Here is an 18,145-nt window from a genome sequence, read left to right on the forward strand (position 1 = left end):
AGCGTGCTGGAGGCTTCCTTCCAGTGCCAGGGCTCGCTCGTTGCTGTCGCTTGCTGTGTTCCCTCGTTTCCGTGGATTCGCTGCTCTCAGAGTCCCCCCGGGAGACGCCTCGCCTCCTGTGTCCCGCATCCCCCACACAGGTAGACTGTGGACTTCTGCGGAGCATCAGCTGTGTGGGGAGACGGCCCGGGGGGGCGCAGTTGGTCCCCGAATCTGGGCTGATTTCTTCACCCCATCAGACTTCTCTCCACCTCGATCCCGTGGCCATTTGGGATGTTGGATTGGCCAGTGTTCCTGGGTTAGAATTTGCTCACGAGTGGGGAGATCTCCTGTTGGAAGCTCTAAGTTCTTCGTGGACCTTCCCCGGCCGCCCTGGGCACGTGTGGTTCTCGATGTTGGCCCTCGGCTGTGCCTTCTAGGCTGTTGCCCCCTCCCACCTTCTCTGGGAGCCCTGTGTGTCCCAGCCCCACTTCGGCCACCTCCCAGTATCCCCTTCTCCCCACTTGCCGAGGGGCTCGGGCTGCATCCTCACCCACCCTCAGACGCCATCCCAATCCACTGCCCCGCCCCCGCGTGCCCCTGTCCTTGGTCCTGAAGCCCAGGGCAGGGCTGGTCTGCGCAAGGCCTCCCGCTCCTCCTTCACTGGCAGGTTTGCACTTTGGTTTCTTCTCTGGCCTCTGCTTCATGTCCCACCCACCCAAGAGAATGCGTGTCTCCAGGGGAAGTGGGTCTTGGGGCCCGAGTGGTCACGTCTCGTGAAAATGTAACTCCTTCCTGTCTTGTGGTCTCAGTGGTGAGAACAGTGCCACTTTGAATCCTGCAAAGCCCGGAGTTCCAGGGGTGGAAAGGTGGTTGTGTCCCCTTCCCTCCCCTCCTGCCCTCCATTCTGGGGGTGCCCCCAGGGCCCCGCCCCACTCTCGGCTCCACTGTTGCTCCCTAGAGTCCGTGTCTTAAGTCTCCCAGAGCAGAGAATCCAGGAGGCCGCCCTCGCTGTGGGCGTCGTGTCCAAGTCAGAGGCACACTCCCCACAGGAGTCCGTGTGAGCGCACAGAAACGAGAGGTTTCCTGGCTTTTGGGACGGTCAGCTGTTTCCATGAGGATCTCATATGAGAAGTCCTTATCATCTCACTGCTTTTTGAGTTTGTCAGGCCATTTGATGATATCATCTCAAAGCAACTTGAGTTCTCTCTAAGAGTTGTAAGCCCTCAGAATACTCCTGGAGGGAGGCAGGTGCTCATACCTGCTAGGTGTTGGGGGCTGAAGCACCCAGAGGAGAACACGTGTGAGAATGAAGGCCCCCACAGAGCTCATCTCAGCTGTGGGCAGAGGGGTTGCCCGGGCCTTGGGGGCATCTGTCCTGTGGAGAGGACATCTGGACACAGGTGGATGGGCAGGTGAGCAGGAGAGAGGGGGAGGTCCAGGTGGGCCAGGGAGAGGGGACAAGGGCCACGGCGAGGTCACAGGCAAAGGAGGACATCTGGAGACTTCTTTGACTGCTGGTTCTCAACCCCTTGAACATGGTTGTCAAATCCAGAGACTGATTCATATTATCTGTTATCAGCACCCCAGAGTGTTTGATCTGCCCCGGCCAAAGCGAGCTTCAGTTTTCATTTTCACAGTGCAGGAACTGTGTTTTTGTGAATTTGCTTTGAAGGCCTTATCCAGGAGAAAATCACTTAGCTTCTGGAATAGGTGGTAGAAGACAGTCGCCCCTAGTTCCTGCTTAGATGGTAGAGTCAGCTACCTCAATCCAGGGGTGAAGGGGTCTGATTGAGTTAGGAGGCTGGCAAACACTGTCCTTTGTCAAAAACAAAACACACGCAACAGGTGAAGGACAATGCCAGATGTGCAGCGGGCAAGCTGGGGATCCTAGTTGGGGCACAGGGTTCCCTACACAGTCACCCCAAATATCTGTGAGCTGCGACCTCTGCCCTCCCACCTCGGTGAGCCCCGCTGATTGTGGTGGGTGATGGGGAGAGAGCCCGGAGGGGGTCCCGAGCGGGCCTGCCATCATGAGTTCCTGGTGTGGATCACTGACTGACAGGAACACCTGTCACCACGATTCCTTCTGGCCAGGCCGGCCTCCTTGGCAACCGCTTGCCTCCCAAGGTTCTGGGGGTCGAGGATGTAGGGAAGCGTGTGATGTCGGTGAGGGACAGGTGTTGAGTCCTGTGAAAATGGTTTCTACAGTCGAGAAGGCAGAACCATCTTCAGCCCTTTCCCTGCTGTGTCTGTTCAGGTATAAACCCTCGTGTGAAGTCGGGCCGTTTCATGAAAATTCTTCCCGATTACGAGCACATGGAATACAGAGATGTTTACACCTGCCGTACGTATCTCCTGCTGGCTTCCGCTTTTGTGGGCGAGCAAGACCGAGAAGCTGCATGGATAGGGCCTCTCACTCACAGCACGAGACAGCTTTGGTGCCGAGAGCGAGCTGACCTCCTTGGCTTTTGCTGGTTCTCACTTTGCTGCAGCGTCCTCCGTGGCTTGGCACAACCAGGGTCACTCTTGAGCGGCGACCCCAGGGCAGCTGCACAGACGGGCTGGGTGTCCGCAGCAGCTTTGGGTTTTTGGATTGTACCAAGCAAGATCACCACGTTGCTGTGCATTTTAACATTTATCGCTTCTTGAGACAGAGTAGAAGCCTCAAAAACCTTTCTATTCCAGAATGGAACATAAGCATTCACATCTAGGCTTTATTAGTCAATCACGTTTTCACAGCATATGTCAATTCAAAAAGTTTACGTACACACACACAACAAAAGTGTGTAGAAACAGTTGATTATTTAGGTCCTGATTCCTCCTTCGATTGGCATTACTTGAGCTCTGGAAATTTTCTAAGCCACATTCCATAGGTGATGAATGCTGTCCCTGCCTTTTATTGGGTTGAGCCGAGATGCACTGAAAGCTCTTTTTTTTTTTTTCTTTAAGTTATTAATTTTATTTACTTATTTTTGGCTGCGTTGGGTCTTCGTTGCTGCGCGCGGGCTTTCTCTAGTTGCAGCAAGCGGGGGCTACTCTTCATTGCAGTGCACGGGCTTCTCATTGCGGTGGCTTCTGTTGTTGTGGAGCACGGGCTCTAGGTGCGCGGCTTCAGTAGTTGCGGCACGTGGGCTCAGTAGTTGCGGCCTGCGGGCTCTAGGGTGCACAGGCTTCAGTAGTTGTGGCTCGTGGGCTTAGTTGCTCTGTGGCATGTTGGAGCTTCCCGGACCAGGGATCAAACCCGTGTCCCCTGCGTTGGCAGGTGGATTCTTAACCACTGAGCCACCAGGGAAGTCCTGAAAGCTGTTTTTACGTTTCGAGAAGCACAGGGACACCCCTTCTGCTCTTTACTCCACCCCCCGAGTGCTCCTCATGTCAGTGTTGCCGCCGTGGAGCAGACCCACTCCTGAGTCTTAGAGGTGCACGGTTTCGGGACTTCCCTGGTGGTCCAGCGGTTAGGACTTCACCTTCCAATGCAGGGGGCTTGGGTTCAATCCCTGGTCAGGGAGCTAAGATCCCACATGCCTAGTGGCCAAAAAACCCGAAACATAAAGCGGAAGCGATATTGTAACAAAGTCAATAAAGACTTTAAAACTGGTCCACATCAAAAAAGATCTTTTAAAAAAAAAAGGAAGTGCACAGTTTCTAACAAAACCTACTCAGAGTAGAGGAAATAGAGTTGTTTGTGGATTTTCTCCTAACCCCCATCGGACTCCAGCCACCTAGCTGCCATGTGCTGGCTGGTCCCGTTTTACTCAGGGGGTTATCCTGGGGTCCGGACGGGGCTGCCCGGGTGTGGGCAGCATGCTTTGGGGTGGTGTCTGGGCTAACAAACCCACCTTGTGTGTCACCCAGGGCCCGGGGGGATGGGTGTGGGAGCGATCACCACAAATCGGGGGCTGGGCTGGCTGGTTATGAGGACGCGAGTTCTGTTCTTTTCCCTGCCGTCTCGGCAGTAGGCTCTCTAGAACGTTTTGTCATGGACTGCGCTGCTGTCCCTGCTGAGCAGTCAGTGAGCCCCGGTGCCTTCTCCAGCCCCACGGGAGAGACGGTGACGTAGCGGGTATTGATGAGAACAGCGGATCAATGACACTGGCTGTGCTGACGGGAACTGGGTGCCGCGGGCTTTTCGATACAAGCAGACAAGCACTTAGAGGTCCATTATGTCACACGGCTGTCACAGGCTTCTTCTGGAACAACAGCCCATCTGGAACTTAATACCATAGGGCTAGTGTGGAATTCTGACCCACCTCTGGGGGTGGCCGGGACCTAGGAAGCACCTAGAGTTGTTTTGGGGGGTGTTCTTTTTGTCCCCAAGCGGTGGGCAGAAGCTTCCTGCAGCTGATGAGGACAAGTCCTGAGTCCAGACTTTCTACCATGCTTCTAGGAGACCACGTCCAGAGTGTCTGGACTAGAGCCACATACTGTGATGCCCCCCAGTTGCTTGTAGCTGTATTGCAGACTTGTTTTAATTGGGGACTACTGTCCCGTTGAGGTGTGAGTGTAGTTATAAAAATACAGTAGAAAACTTGAAAGATCTAGAAAACATAATAAAAATAACCAGTTGTCAGCATTGGTTGCCTTTCTCTGTGGACTGGTCTGTTACCTGGATGGTCTCCTAAAACATCAGGGAAAAACTTACATGCATGAAAAAAAAAAAACAGTTTCAACTGAATTTGAAACCTCTGTATGCCCAGGTGTTCTGTGTTCCACTGTCCTAGTGTGTCCTAACCGAGGGCACCTCGGAATTCATCCTCTGACACTCACCAAAGCTCCAGAGACGTGTGCTGTGACGACTGGCTTGTAAGGAACGAGGCCCTGGGGCTGTTCCTCATCCACTTGTGCTCTTCCTAGAGCCGTGGGGCCTCGTGTCCCCTGGTCCCCTGAAGTCCTCTGGGCCACGTTCCCTTGGACCCAAGAGATATCTCCCCACAGCCTTGTGGCCCAGATCAGCTGCTCTTGGTGTGTGTATGCAGCTTCCTGAGAGTCTTGATAATCCATGTCTGTAAAGCGTTGGGAGTGTCCTAGGGGATATATTGCCTTTACGACGGGTCTGACATGTGTCTGTGTGTGCTAATCGTTGGTGAGTGTCCGAGTGCACTTTGAACTTAAAAATAACGTCGTGTCCCTGTAGGGCTCTGGGTTTTGAGGTTCATACCCAGCATCTTGGCAGTGCTTGAGATAGCTCGAGTAGATACGAGGAATTTGGTGGATCCCCCCTCCCCCACTGGTGAGGAGACGGACAGACCACTTTTAATCCTCAGGTGCAGATAACACAGGGTAGAGTCTTTGGAGGGGAAGGCCCCTCCAAAGTCCAGTCTGCCAAGTGGAGCCAGGAACACATTGCAGGATGGTTACTGAGGAAGGAAGGAGACCATTGGTAAGAATAAAACAGAAGGGTGCTCCTGGAAAGGGCAGTGGGGCACCAACGGTATGTACGTCTGAGAGAGGAGAGACCCTCTGCTGATTACGTGTCTATGGAATGTTTCTCCTGATTTTGTTCTGTGTATTGATTTTGTATCCTGCAACGTTACTGAATTCATTTATTAGCTCTAATAGCTTTTTGGTGGTGTCCTTAGGATTTTCTATATATAGTATCATGTCATCTGCAAATAGTGACTGTCTTACTTCTTCTTTTTCAATTTGAATACCTTTTATTTCTTTTTCTTGCCTAATTGCTCTGGCTAGGACTTCCAATCCTACATTGAATGAAAGTGGGGAGAGTGGGTATCCTTGTCTTTCAAAAGATTTCAGCTTTTCATTTTGAGTGTGATACTGGCTGTGGGTTTGTCATGCATGGCCTTTACTGTGTTGAGGTACATTCTCTCCATACCCATTTGTCATAAATGGATGTTGAATTTTGTCAAAAGCCTTTTCTGCATGTACTGAGATGATCATGTGGTTTTTTTAGCCTTCATTTTGTAAATGTGGTGCAGTACATTCATTGATTTGTGGATGTTGCACCATCCTTGCATCCCTGGGATAAATCCCACTTGATCATGGTTTATGATCCATTTTGGTTTGCTGATATTTTGTTGAGGATTTTTGCATCTATGTTCATCAGGAATATTGGCCTGCAATTTTTTTTTCTCGTACTGTCTGTGTCTGGTTTTAGTATCAGGGTAATGCCGCCTCATAGAATGAGTTTGGAACTGTTCCCTCCTCTGATTTTATTCTAATTACCAACAGCTTCTCGCAAGTGGCAGGAGATACCATTAGTTGTATGATTTTCCTTTGGGCAAGAAACCTCAGTTCTGCAGCGACAGATGTGGTGATGTTACGGCCTTGCTGGGTGGTGGGCCGCTGTCCCGAGTGTGGTGGGCAATGGCAGCTGCTGGTAGGACAGCAGGGAAGCGACTGCTCAGTATCAGAGCATGCTGTGCAAGGAGAGTTGGGTCTTTTGGGTTGGGTGTTGTCCAGTGTGTCGGAGTTTCCCCCTTGGCTTGTTAAGTGACCCTTCCTGTTGGCAGATGAGAACCCTGACTAGGACCCTTTTCCTGTTAGCTCCTGAGCTGAGCCGTCCCTTAGCCATCTTGGACTATTGTTCCTATTTTGGGGAGTAGGAGGGTTGCGTTAGAGCCAGGGATGGTTTTCTGAACACAGCCATGCTGACCTCGGGGATCAATGGTTGGAAGAGTCTCTGAGCTGGTGTTCATTCTGGAAGGCCCAAGTCCTGCTTCGTGGGGCTGAGAGCAGGAGTGTTGTCATTATTCTGACTGAGTTTAAGTGTGGTTCTCTGGTATTTGGGTCCCCTTGCCCACGAATGCCTGTCTTCTGTGGTCTCCTAAGAGCTGGGACCTTTGAGCACACCTGCCTCTGACAGGAAAGCACCCGAAGGGTCTGACCCAGTCCACTTGCTGTCTTAGGTCCAAAGCCTGCCGTCTGCACCTGATCCGGTGTCATTGGGACTTAATCCCGTTTACTCTCCTGCATGGTCAGTGGTTGTTTGGAAACAGCGTCGGGAGGGCTTGTTGAGCTGGGATCTTCTTCCAGGCAAGGAGCCCTGGGGTGTGGTCAGCGCCTGGGCCAGGAGGTGCCGTGGATTCTGTCTTAAGCCCGCAGGCCCCTTGTGTGCCCTAGGCAGGGTCCGGGTGCGGGTCAGAGGAGAGCACAGGGGCCGCTGCCCGAGCTCATCGTGCTCCTTACCTCCTGTGGTGGTGACGCCTTAGAGCTGCCCTCCCCAGCAGGCCCCGGGCACAGAAGGTCGCCGTGCGGACAGGCTGCCCTCCCACTCCTGACACCTAGAGTTTCGTGCGACTCCAGTGGACTCCTTCTGTCTGAGTGCTGCCTGGACTTGTTGAGTCTTTCAGGTCACTTCTGCCGGACTAACTCTGCGACTTCTTAAAGAATACGTTATGAAACACAGGTGTCACGTGGCCTTAGGAAACCGCGTGCCTCACAGTCTGCCTGATGACGATGGTCTCTGACTTCCCCTCGGATTGTCCTGGGTGGGCCCAGGCTGGGCAAGCCAGCGTGGTGTCAGCGGGAGCGAGGGGCACACCCGAGTCTTCTAACGGGCACAGAGCTTAAAATCCAGAGACAGTTGCTGCTCTAAGCACACATGGGAGGCTGAACTTTTATTTCAAAGAGATGCTGCTTTTAAAGCAAAACAAGGAACTCCCCTTTGGGAATTGCTGAGTCTGTCGCATATTCTTTGAACAGTCTTTCCAGGGGCTTCGAGATCAGATTGATTGATCTTGGAAAGAACCAGATGTTGCCAGCAGTCAAGTTGGGAGATGAGGGGAGGGGAGACAAGAGAAGACCATGCTGTATGGGCCCATTTAATTTTTTCTCCACTATTTTATCGTGAAATTTTAAAAACACACAGAAAAGTAGAAAGAATTGTACAGTGAACACCCATTTACCTGATTCCGTAGCGCCCTGCTCCACTTCACTCCCATACACCCGTCCCTCCGTCCGTCCTGTTTTGCGATGCATTTCAAGGTAACTGGCAGCCATCAGTCGATTTCACCCCTAAACACCTGAGTGTGTGTTGCACTGTCTGAGTTCAGTATTTGTTTATGGCTCCTGACCCTGCTTATTATTGCTGGTTTAACAAACACAAAACCCATCAGGGTATGGCCATAAAATAACCACTGACTTTAATGTGTGTCTTGTAAACCGACTCAGAGGATTGCACACGGCATGAGTGGCAGGTGCCCTGCAGACCATCAAGGCTCATTTAGAGAAGTGTGTCTTTAGGCTGAAACCTTGGGGAACAGTTGGTAGTTTCCCACCGGCCGTCTGCATGCCCTGCAGGCTTGGGATGGTTCTGGCCTCACATTCTTCTTCCCTGTACCCCAGACCAAGTGGTGGCTGGAGAGCTGCTGTCTGGGCTCAGGTCCCTCTGGGCCCTGCTGCTTGGTCTTCCTTCCTGAAGTCTGTTGTGATGATGCAGCTCCAGCACTTGGAGACCGTCCATGGCTTCCACTGGGTATTCGCCAGGGTTTTCAGACACAGAACCAATTTCTTCGTATATAAAGAGATTATTATAAGGAATTAGATCGCACAGCTATGGAGGCTGACAAGTCCCAGGATCTCCAGTCAGCAGGCTGGAGACCCACAGGAGCTGATGGTGTAGTCCCAGTCCGAAATCCGGCAGCCTCCAGACCCCACAAGAGCCCATGTTTCAGTTCGAATCCAGAGGCTGGAAAAGACCAATGTCCCAGCTCAACGCAGTCAGGCAGGAGAAAATTCCCCTGTATTTGTGGGAGGGTTAGCCTTTTTCTCCTCTTCAGGAAGAGCCCATGATTTAGTTAGAGTTCGAAGTTAGAAAAGACTGATGTCCCAGCCTGCAGCCAGGCAGGAGGAGCGTCTCCTTACTGGTGGGAGCACCAGCCTTCTTCTGCTCTGGCCTTCAACTGATTGGACAAGGCCCACCACACTAGGGAGGGCAATCTGCTTTCTCTTTCCACAGATTTAAATGTTAATCTCATCCGGGAGCACAGACACACCAGAATAATGTTTGACTAAGAATGTCTGGTCCCCCCATGGCCAAGTCCAGTTGACATATAAACTTTACCACCACACACTGGCTGCAGAGAGACCCCAGACCCTGAAGCTGGCAGGCAGGGCCCTGCATGAGCTGGTTGTCTTCTTTGTGCAGTTTGCTCATTCTTTCATTTGTTCACTGTTCACTCAACAAATACACGTGCAGAGGAAACGGAAGCGAAGGACTCTTCCCAGGGCATTTACTGCGCTGGCCATGGCCATGCAGTGGGGTCTCTGGTCGGCATTAGGTGCCCTTTTCTCCCAGTGCCCTCAATGAATATACATGCACTGCTTTTGAAATACGGGGGAGTGTGTGTGTGTGTGTGTGTGTGTGTGTGTGTTTAAAAGAAAGACAGATGACCCAATTAAATCTTACTCTACAGCCCCATGATGTTTCGGACTCTGCCCCTGGTAAAGAATCCCACACCTCCTCCGTTGTGTACACTGATGGGAGGGGAGGTTCACTGCTTCACAAGGGCGCCCACTGCACGTCCTTCGAGGCAGCAGTTCCTTGTCATTGGAGCTGATACGCAGAGGCTGGGTTTCAAAATGACCCAGTTGTCTGTTACATTTTTACTCTTAGAATGATTTAGACACTTGTAAGATTTGCTTGAATCCACATTTGTTTGCAAGGCTCTGTTATGAGCCTTCGTGAGGGATTTCTTCACATGTCCCTCCTCCTCTTCCTCATGCCCTTTCCTCTGATTATTGACTGTAAAGTGAAGATCAGCTGGCTCTACAATGAAGTCCTGTCCTCTCTCTTTCCCTGTAGTGCTTCACCGATACAGACACATTTTGGGACTGTGGCAGCCAGATATCGGGCCGTATGGAGGACTGCTGAACGTGGTGGTAAGTCCCAGAGCGTCGGGCCTGGGTTCTTGCGGATGGGACTGCGTCCTCCCTCCAGGGGGCAGGCCAGTGGTTCACAAAGACTCATTGGGCCAGATTTTATTTTCTAAACAAGCAGAGATTCATTTTAAGTGGCTCTTGGCTTCTGCCACATCCATGGACTTCGTGATGACGGGATGCCTTCCCCGGTCCCTGCCTCTTGGACACTGAGGGCCATCGGCCTTCACACCCCCGGGACACTCCAGTGTTGGTTTGTGCACTGGTTTGTTGCCCTAAATCAGGGGTCTGCAGGCTGAGCAAAGCAAAGGAGGCCGTGTGGGGCCCTCGGAGGCTGGCCCTAGACAGAAAGCCCATGCCAGGCCTGCTCCACCTGGGGACCAAGTGGCGTAGGCTTGGTGTCATGGCAGGTGTCTGTCTCTTCTCTTCAGGCTTGCCCCCTGAGGTCTACAAGCAGCATTTTAACTTTACTTTATTCAGTCTTTATAGCTGGTCTCAGCAGGAGGGGCTGTTTGATACAAGCTCCTTGGTCGTAGCCAGGAGAAAAGTCTTCTGGTTTTAATTTTTATATGCTTCTTGGTCACTTGCCTAGAAGCATATAAGAATAGCTGCTCATTTTTGGGTCCATTTGAGAAACTCAGATCTGACTTTTCTTGGGTTTAACTGGTGTTGGCGTCTAGCAGGATGCAGCCCTCGCCGGTGCTCTTGCCAGGCACGAGTGGTGCCTCTGGGACAGAAGCCGGGACCTGAGTGGGGCCATTGTACTTGCTGAGCTCTGGGCAGGGGCCTGGCCTCGATGTTGCCGTAGCTGATGGTGCAGGGAAAACACAGCCAGGTGCCCTTTGGCCGGCGCTGCACACGTGCTCCGCAGGCCAGAAGCCGAGTCCAGGGGACTGGCCGCAGCTCGTGTCATGGCTCACGGATCTGCCTCGCTGTGGCCGTTGGGGCCCCCAGGGAGCCTCATTGTGGCCTCCCCCGAGCCAGGTTCACGTAGGCCACGAGGTGACTCTGGTTACTTCGTCACTCTGTATTTTGCTCACCAGGTGGGGTTTGGGCAGGGATAAATATTGCTTCATATTCTTTGTAATTTGGTGGAAACATCTGTTAAGAAACTTGCTTTACATTTGTTATGTTTAATATCACTGGGGAAGCCTTGCTTTTAGAACATTCTCACAGGGGCCAAGACAGACAGCTCCCAGCGTGGGCAGGTTCTTTCCTTTCTTTTAGTCGGGGAGGGTAATAATTGTTTGTCTTACTGGCAGTGAGTAGTAGAGTTAAAAAAAGAAAAAAAAGGCTTCTGAAAGCAGGGGATAATTAGGGGAAAACGGAGCCCATGACAGAACACCGCCAATTGGCTCTTGTCTCAGATGGTTAGCGATAAAGTTCTCTCCTCTGTCGCCAGAGCCGAAACCTGTGGACCCAGGCTCCCCCAGGAAGGCAGGAGCGACTGCTGGGGCATCCCAACTGGGCTACAGAGGCCACCCCCTCCCCTCCACTGAGAACGTGCCAGGGGACTGCCCCCTCCTTTGACCTGATCACCACTTTTATCATATGCCATTTTGAACCATACAAGGGTAGCGGGAATGGCAGGGTGAACGCCCACAGACGCCCACCTCCTGGACTCAGAGGTTGGCCGTAGTGCGCCAGGTTTACGGTGTCTGTCTCTGCCCCTTTGCCTTTTCTTTTCAGTATTTTAAAGCAAATCCCAGGCCCGTGTCAGTTCATGTTTGTACTTCAGTGTGGGTCTCTAACCATGTGGGTGTTTCCCACGTTCCCACACATGTGAGGTCCTGATCACACCTCACAGCAGTGGCAGTAATTCCTGGATTACCTGAGTCACAGTCCACATTTGAGGCTTCCTGACTGTCTCAGAACTGCCTTCGACAGCTGGCTTGTTCACATGAGGATCTAACCAGGCCCTCGTGCTGCCTGGTTTGTTTTGCCTCCTGAGTCTCTTCTGTGGAAAGCAGCACCCCTGTTTTCGTCTGGTCAGTTGCCCTATTGGGTGTCGCACTTTCTGGATCATTCCTGCTTCTTTCTTATGTCTTTTAGCTTGTTCTCCCGGCGCCTACCCACCCCCACTTCATAGCTGGAAGTTCTCTCTAAAAGGCTTGCTCGGATTCGGGGCTAACCACTATATTTTCTATTAAAATATTTAGTTACTTTTTCAGCTTTACTTAGGTATAATTGACAAAACTGTAAAATATATAAAATGTACATTGTGGTGATCTGATTTGATGTACGAGTACACAGTGGAAGGATTCTCCCGTCTACTTAATTAACGTACCCATCACCTCACATTTTTATTTTTTTTTTGAGGGGTGGGGAGAGCACTGAGTTCTATTTCTTAGTAGATTTCAGTGATATAGCAGTGTTATCAACTTTAGTCACCATGTTTCATATTGCGTAAACCACTTTTCGATTAACACACACTGGTGGGCGGGGCCGTGCTCGTCCTGCTGCGCTAGATGGGGCCCCAAGGTCCCCGCGGGACCGAAGTGTGGAGACGGGAATGGTCCTCGTGGTGATCTGGGGGGTGCGGATGCTGAGCCTCCGCCTCCCCCTCACCCGTGTGTGCACCTCTGCACAGGTGGATGGCTTGTTCATCATTGGCTGGATGTACCTGCCTCCCCACGACCCTCACGTGGACGACCCGATGCGGTTCAAGCCCTTGTTCCGAATCCACCTGATGGAGAGGAAGTCGGCCACGGTGGAGTGCATGTACGGCCACAGGGGGCCCCACAATGGCCACGTCCAGGTGAGCAGGCGGGGCAGCGTGTGCAGGTAAGGGGCTGGGTCTCCTCACTTCTTCCCGGGCCTGCTGCCCGCGGTTTGCCAGGGTCTTCCCAGCTGTGCACCGCGCCCACGCCGGTCAGCAGGAACGGGAAGCGGGCCCTGGCGCGGCCCTTCTGTGCGCTGTTTGTGCCGCTGTCGCTCCTCAGAGACTCACTTGCTGGAGCCTCCCCTGATTCTGCCTCTGCTTAGAACCAGTTGTGCTTCCAAGCGAGGTTCCTCACTGTTCCTTTTTCTCATCTTCGCAAGGGCATCAGCTTGGAACCAGACGTTCTGCTCTCGGATGTGGGCCTGGCAGGTGGCCAGCCCGCGAGCAAGCCTGTTCTCTGTCTCAGTAGGAGAGCGCCAGCCCCTTTGTGCTGCTCTCGGACGCCCCGGGGGACAGCGACGCCTGGCCCCCTGGGAGGGAAGCGTGTGCTCAGGGGGGGCTCCAGCCTTCCTTCTTAGACCGACCGCGATCTGGCGGCCTCTGGGGCTCCTGTAGACGAGTGGGGTGCATGGGTGCGGGAGGGACTGGTGCACGCCTGCTGTGGTGGCGGTTAGGGGCTGACTCGTTACCCTTTCTCCTTGCTGTGGACACTCAAGGTCGTGAAGAAGGACGAGTTCTCCACCAAGTGCAACCAGACGGACCACCACAGGATGTCTGGTGGGAGGCAGGAGGTGAGGCCGGACCCTCCTGTCCTGCGGGGCAGCCGAGAGGGTGGGTGGTTTGAAGGGAGGGCCGCCTTCCGGGATCGTGCTGGCGCTGTGGGCGTGTGTGCTGGGCCCAGGTTCTGAGTCCCCACCGCCGCCAGGATGAACGGGCCGAGTAGAAATAGTCCTCTACCTGGTTCTCCGTCGCCCCTTTGACAAGAGGCCCGTGGGTGGTGGGGTCTCTTCCTGGATGTGAATTGCAGGGAGACCAGAGGCCTTTATTGGCATGAACCCCGTGGTGGAGGTTCCCAGGTCACAGCCAAGTGGTGGGTGAGCCTGCGTGAGTGTCTTTGGGTTTCATTTCCGCACAAGTAATCTCATATTGCCTTTGAGTTTTAGTTACACCACCATCTCGAAACATTCTTAGGAAAACCTCGGACCTTTAAATACAGGATGCTCGTTGCAGCTTGCGTTTATTTGTCGGGTGCATCTCTTAGCGTTTCTGAGTCTGCTGGGTCCCTGGTAGCCAGGGGTCTGCGGGGAGACAGCGCAGATGGAGAGTACACACGTGCTGCTTGGAATCTGTTGAGGGTGAACGAGGCCCTTGTTTTCCCAAATGCATGGTATGTGAAGATGCTGGTGATGACATGCTTCCTTCCCTAATAACACTGTCATTCACGGTCTCACATACAACCACATACACATCAGTGGCTGCTCCAAGTCCACGTTTAAGTGAAACACGTCAACAACATATTTTCCAAGAATAGAACCTCCTCAGCTGTTGAGACCTTAAAAGGGCCGTGTCATGGATTTCTGGAAATACGCACTCTGGGATCAGAGAAAGTTCCTGTGAGCCAACTACCGTGTGTGGCCTCACCAATTTGGAGACGGAATGGTATTTTTTCTCATTGTGAGGGTAATAACATGCTCCTTGTGGAAACTAGAAAAACACCTAGAAGTTAAGGTGAGAATAAAATGCTTTGTTGGAATCCTGACTTTGGTGGTTAATTTGCATTTCTCTGTGTCTGAGGCTAAGGTTAGTGTCCTGTGGTTCCTTTTCTGTGAAATCTGTGTTCATATCCTTTGCCTGGTTCTGTTTGGTGGTGTTATGTTTCTAATTGATTTGTAGGAGCTTTCATCCTGGGAGGACGTGAACCCTTCAAGATACGAGGAAATATTTTTTCCTCCTTCATTCTTTTGTCTTTGTTTGATATGAGGTATGTTTTCACTTGTGGAATTTAGTTTTTAATTTTTATATTTGCAGATGTATCTGTCTTTTCCTTTTTTTTTTGGCCACACTGTGTGGCTTGTGGGATCTTAGCTCCCCGACCAGGGATCAAACTTGGGCTCTCGGTAGTGAAAGCGCAGAGTCCTAACCACTGGACCGCCAGGGAGTTCCCCTTCCTTAATAGCTTCTTAGTTTGATGTCATCTTAAAATCCTTTCCCCACTTTGAAATTATACTTACAGACGAGCTCGTGTTTTCATTTTCATGCGTTTGTTTCCCACATTTATTGCTGGTTCTGTGGGTTTATTCTGTAGAGTGAGCTTCAGCCCGCCTTGGCTATAGTACAGGTACCCTTCAGTCACCCCAGCACTGGTGCTGAGTGATCCAGATTTTCTCTACGATTCAAAATGCCATCTTTGTCCTGTGCTGCCATCTGAATTTGATTTTCTTCAGGTAGATCTTGCAAGTTTGTTGTAAAGCATCTGGTCTTTTGTTGCTGTTGTAAATGGACTCTTGGCTCTCATATCTTTCAGCTGGTGATTTTATATATAAAAGCTGTTGCATATTAATTTTGTACCCACCCATCTTACTGAATTCTGTTTCATTTATGAGCATCTTTGAGTTGATTACCTTGAGTTTTCCAGGATAATACTGATTATCTGCAAATAATGACATTTCCTTCTTCCTTGACCCCTTGTGGTGAGGACAACACCCTTGTCTAGTGGTGAGTGTGGTTCACATGGTCCTGTCATGAGGCAGCAAGGTGGCCTTGGGGTCAAGATATACATTATTATGCTAGGGATGGAGCTGTTTATTCGTGTTTTATTAAGAGGGCTTTGTTTGTTTTAATTGAGAAATGATGTTGAATTTACCAGTTTTTTTGAGCATCTGTGGAAACCATCAGGTGATTTTTTTCCCCTTAATCTAGTAACGTGATGACTTACGTTAGTAGATTTCTAACCACTTCGAAGCCGTGAGAAGAGGTCTTGTTTGATCGTGGGGTACAGTTCTCTTTGCTCCTGGATGCTCTTTGATCCTGTTTTATTTAGGACTTCTGCATTGATGAACGGGCTTGGTCTAACATTTTTTGTGCTGTCTTTGGCTTTAGGAGCAGTCTTTCGCTGGCTTCTAGAACTGGGGAGCCTTTCTTTTCTCTCTAGGCCTCGGAATCATTTAATAGTGGACTTGGGACTCCTGCCGGGCTGGGGTGGGGAGATGCCGCGCGTCTGCAGGCAGAGCAGGGGCCGGGCTGCCTGAGGTGCCGAGGGATCCATCCGAGAGTCATGGGGGCAGGCGGCTGGCTGTCTGAGGCACGGTCGCTCTGTCCATCTCAGCTGCCCGGGGCCTCTTTGCTGGCTCCTTGTGCTCTGTCTCCCGTCTCCCTCCCTCTCGCCCTCCAAGGGGGGAGCTGGGGGACTAGGGGACGGGTTCTCCCATGGATTCCTGTGTCAGCCTGAAACATCTTCACTCTCTAGCTGAGCCTTTCAGACCCAGAGCGTGGCTTCAGGCTCCAGGGGGAGAGGAGGAGCCGTGAGGTGGGCACTGCCGTGTGTCCTGACAGCTCTGAAGAAGAGGTGAAAGTCTCAGCCCCGGATTCCGGGCTCCTCTGTGCTCTGATGGTTGATAGTCACTAAAATTCTGGGCCACAGGGGTGCTTCCCAAGGGAACGGAGGACTCCTGGTGGCCTAGGAGGGTAGGAAGGTGCACGGGCCTTGCTTGTCACCGTCCCCAGGCAGAAGGCTGTCCTTGGTACCGTGGAGCGATGTGGAGATGCCCGCCCCAGCCCCTGCAGACCGTGCTGGCTGTGGTCCCCTCGCCAGCACCCAGGGCCAGCTCTGCATAAGCTGCGTCCTGAGGCCTTGCCAACCACCCCGCTCCCCGTCCCAGTCCCCAGTTCTGGGACTTCTGCCAGCTTTGTGCACCTTCCACGGCCACGTCCTGCGGCGGGATCTGGCCCCTCAGGACCGGGGTGTCCTGCTTGCTCCTTACGTGCCCCTCCTGGGGGCCCTCCCTGTGCTGCTCAAACTGCAGCTTCACCTCCTGGGCCTTTGAGAGCAGCTCAGGCCTTCGCCCGCCCGGACCCCGGCCGTGCGTCTGCTCTCTGGCTCCCGCGGCAGACGCTGCCTGCTCTTCTTCCTGGATGATGGCGTGGCTGAGCCACCATCTTCCCTCCCTGCCCCCTCCCGTCCAGGCCCTGCAGCCTGAGGCTTCTGGAAATCTGGGGTGGGGGGCGCTGTGAGGAGGAGCAGAGATAGGGAAGGGCGCGTGGCCTGGCCCTGCCTGGCCCTGCCTGCGGTGTGCTCGGCCCTGCGGAAGGGCTCTGGCGCTGGACTCCCCAGTTGCACACAAGTGGCTTTCATTTTGCTTTCCTTTGTCTTCTGTCCTTCCTCGCCACACGCCTGAAATGATACCTCGTCATCGTCAGCTACGAAATCCTCAGAGTCGGGAGGGAGAAGAGTGCTGACACGGCCCCACGGGGAGCGGCCTCCGCGCCCGTCCTCCATCATCCCTTCAAGTTTCCTTCAGCCTTTGCGATGTAATTGCAGTCTAACTATCTAATTTGGGTAGTTTTTCTTTTTTTTTTTAGCTTAACCGTTATTCCAGAAACATTTCCCAGTCTCATTAGAATTCTTTACAAACTTTTTTTTTTTCGGCCATGCTGCGCAGCACGCAGGATCTTAGTTCCCCGACCAGGGATTGAACCCGCGCCCCCTGCAGTGGAAGTGTGGAGTCCTAACCACTGGACCGCCAGGAAAGTCCCTACAAACTTTATTTTTAATGCAGCGTTCCATCTGTCATCTGCTGCGATGTAATGACTGTAGGTGTGTGACCGTCCTGCAGTTGGACTTGGGGTTTGTGGTCAGATATTCCCCTGTTACCCTCCTGACCATGTGCCTCAGTGACTTAGCCTCTGGGAGCCTCAGCCCTTGTCTGTAAAACGGGGCCGTGAGGTTACCTGCGGTGCCGAGTCATTCTGGAGGGTTGAGTAAGACGCTGCAGGTGAATGACTTAGTGCCAGGCCTGGTCGGAGCCGCCCAGGAGAGATGCCGGGCATTATTACTGTGACCCACTGCCTGAACTCTGCAAAAACGTTGTGGTTTTGGATTGTACAGAAGTGGAATTGGGTAAAAGGCCCTGAAGGTATTCCAGATTCTCTTCACATGCTGTCCGTTTGCTGGTGCCCGTTTACAGCCCACCAGGGCACGTGAGCCCCCCGCCTCACTGCGTTCCTGCCAGCCCTGGCGTTGGCCCTGGCAGAGATGAGACCGGTTGGCACGTGGCCTTTGGTTAGGTTTAATTCTGCCACCTGCTAGCTGGGTGGCTCTGGAAAGGTCTGTTGACTTTTCCAAGCCCTAAACCTCTGTAGAACAGGGAAGATGTTAGCACCCAGCTCCTAGGCCGCTGTGCAGAGTGAAGCAGTGATGGGGCAGTGTTGGCCGTGGTGGACGAGCCCTGGGTCCATAGTGGACTTACTCTTGTCTGATATGTTCTAGGCCCCTGTGTTTTTCCTTGTGGATACATATCTGGTAAGATAATTTCATAGTAAGCACATTTGTTCTGAGTAATTGGGTCTGCTTGGTAGTCTTAATGACTGACCTTCTCATGCAAAGTAAATAAGATTATGACTGTTCACAGGCCAGCTTCATGGTATTTAGCTCAAGTCTGATTATGC

At 52.4% G+C, this 18,145-nt stretch overlaps 1 protein-coding gene across 8 annotated transcripts in view; it reads left to right on the forward strand.

Annotated features, from left to right (window-relative positions):
- The window catches only part of FBXO31 (F-box protein 31), a 44,775-nt gene that overhangs the window by 15,668 nt on the left and 10,962 nt on the right, over window positions 1–18,145 (forward strand). For 7 of the 8 annotated variants that reach the window (XR_014237437.1, XR_014237438.1, XR_014237439.1 and 4 more), the window contains exons 3-6: window positions 2,240–2,326; window positions 9,746–9,822; window positions 12,410–12,577; window positions 13,198–13,272. Coding sequence is in view for 4 of the 8 variants with exons in the window: in XM_082366871.1 (XP_082222997.1) it covers window positions 2,240–2,326; window positions 9,746–9,822; window positions 12,410–12,577; window positions 13,198–13,272 (407 nt within the window). In the remaining 4 variants the exon portion in view is untranslated. The remainder of the gene's footprint in view (window positions 1–2,239; window positions 2,327–9,745; window positions 9,823–12,409; window positions 12,578–13,197; window positions 13,273–18,145) is intronic. The other variant, XM_082366870.1, reaches the window with a different exon arrangement.

Source organism: Balaenoptera borealis (genome assembly GCF_965194805.1).
Source record: "Balaenoptera borealis genome assembly, chromosome: 19".
NCBI lineage: Eukaryota > Metazoa > Chordata > Mammalia > Artiodactyla > Balaenopteridae > Balaenoptera > Balaenoptera borealis.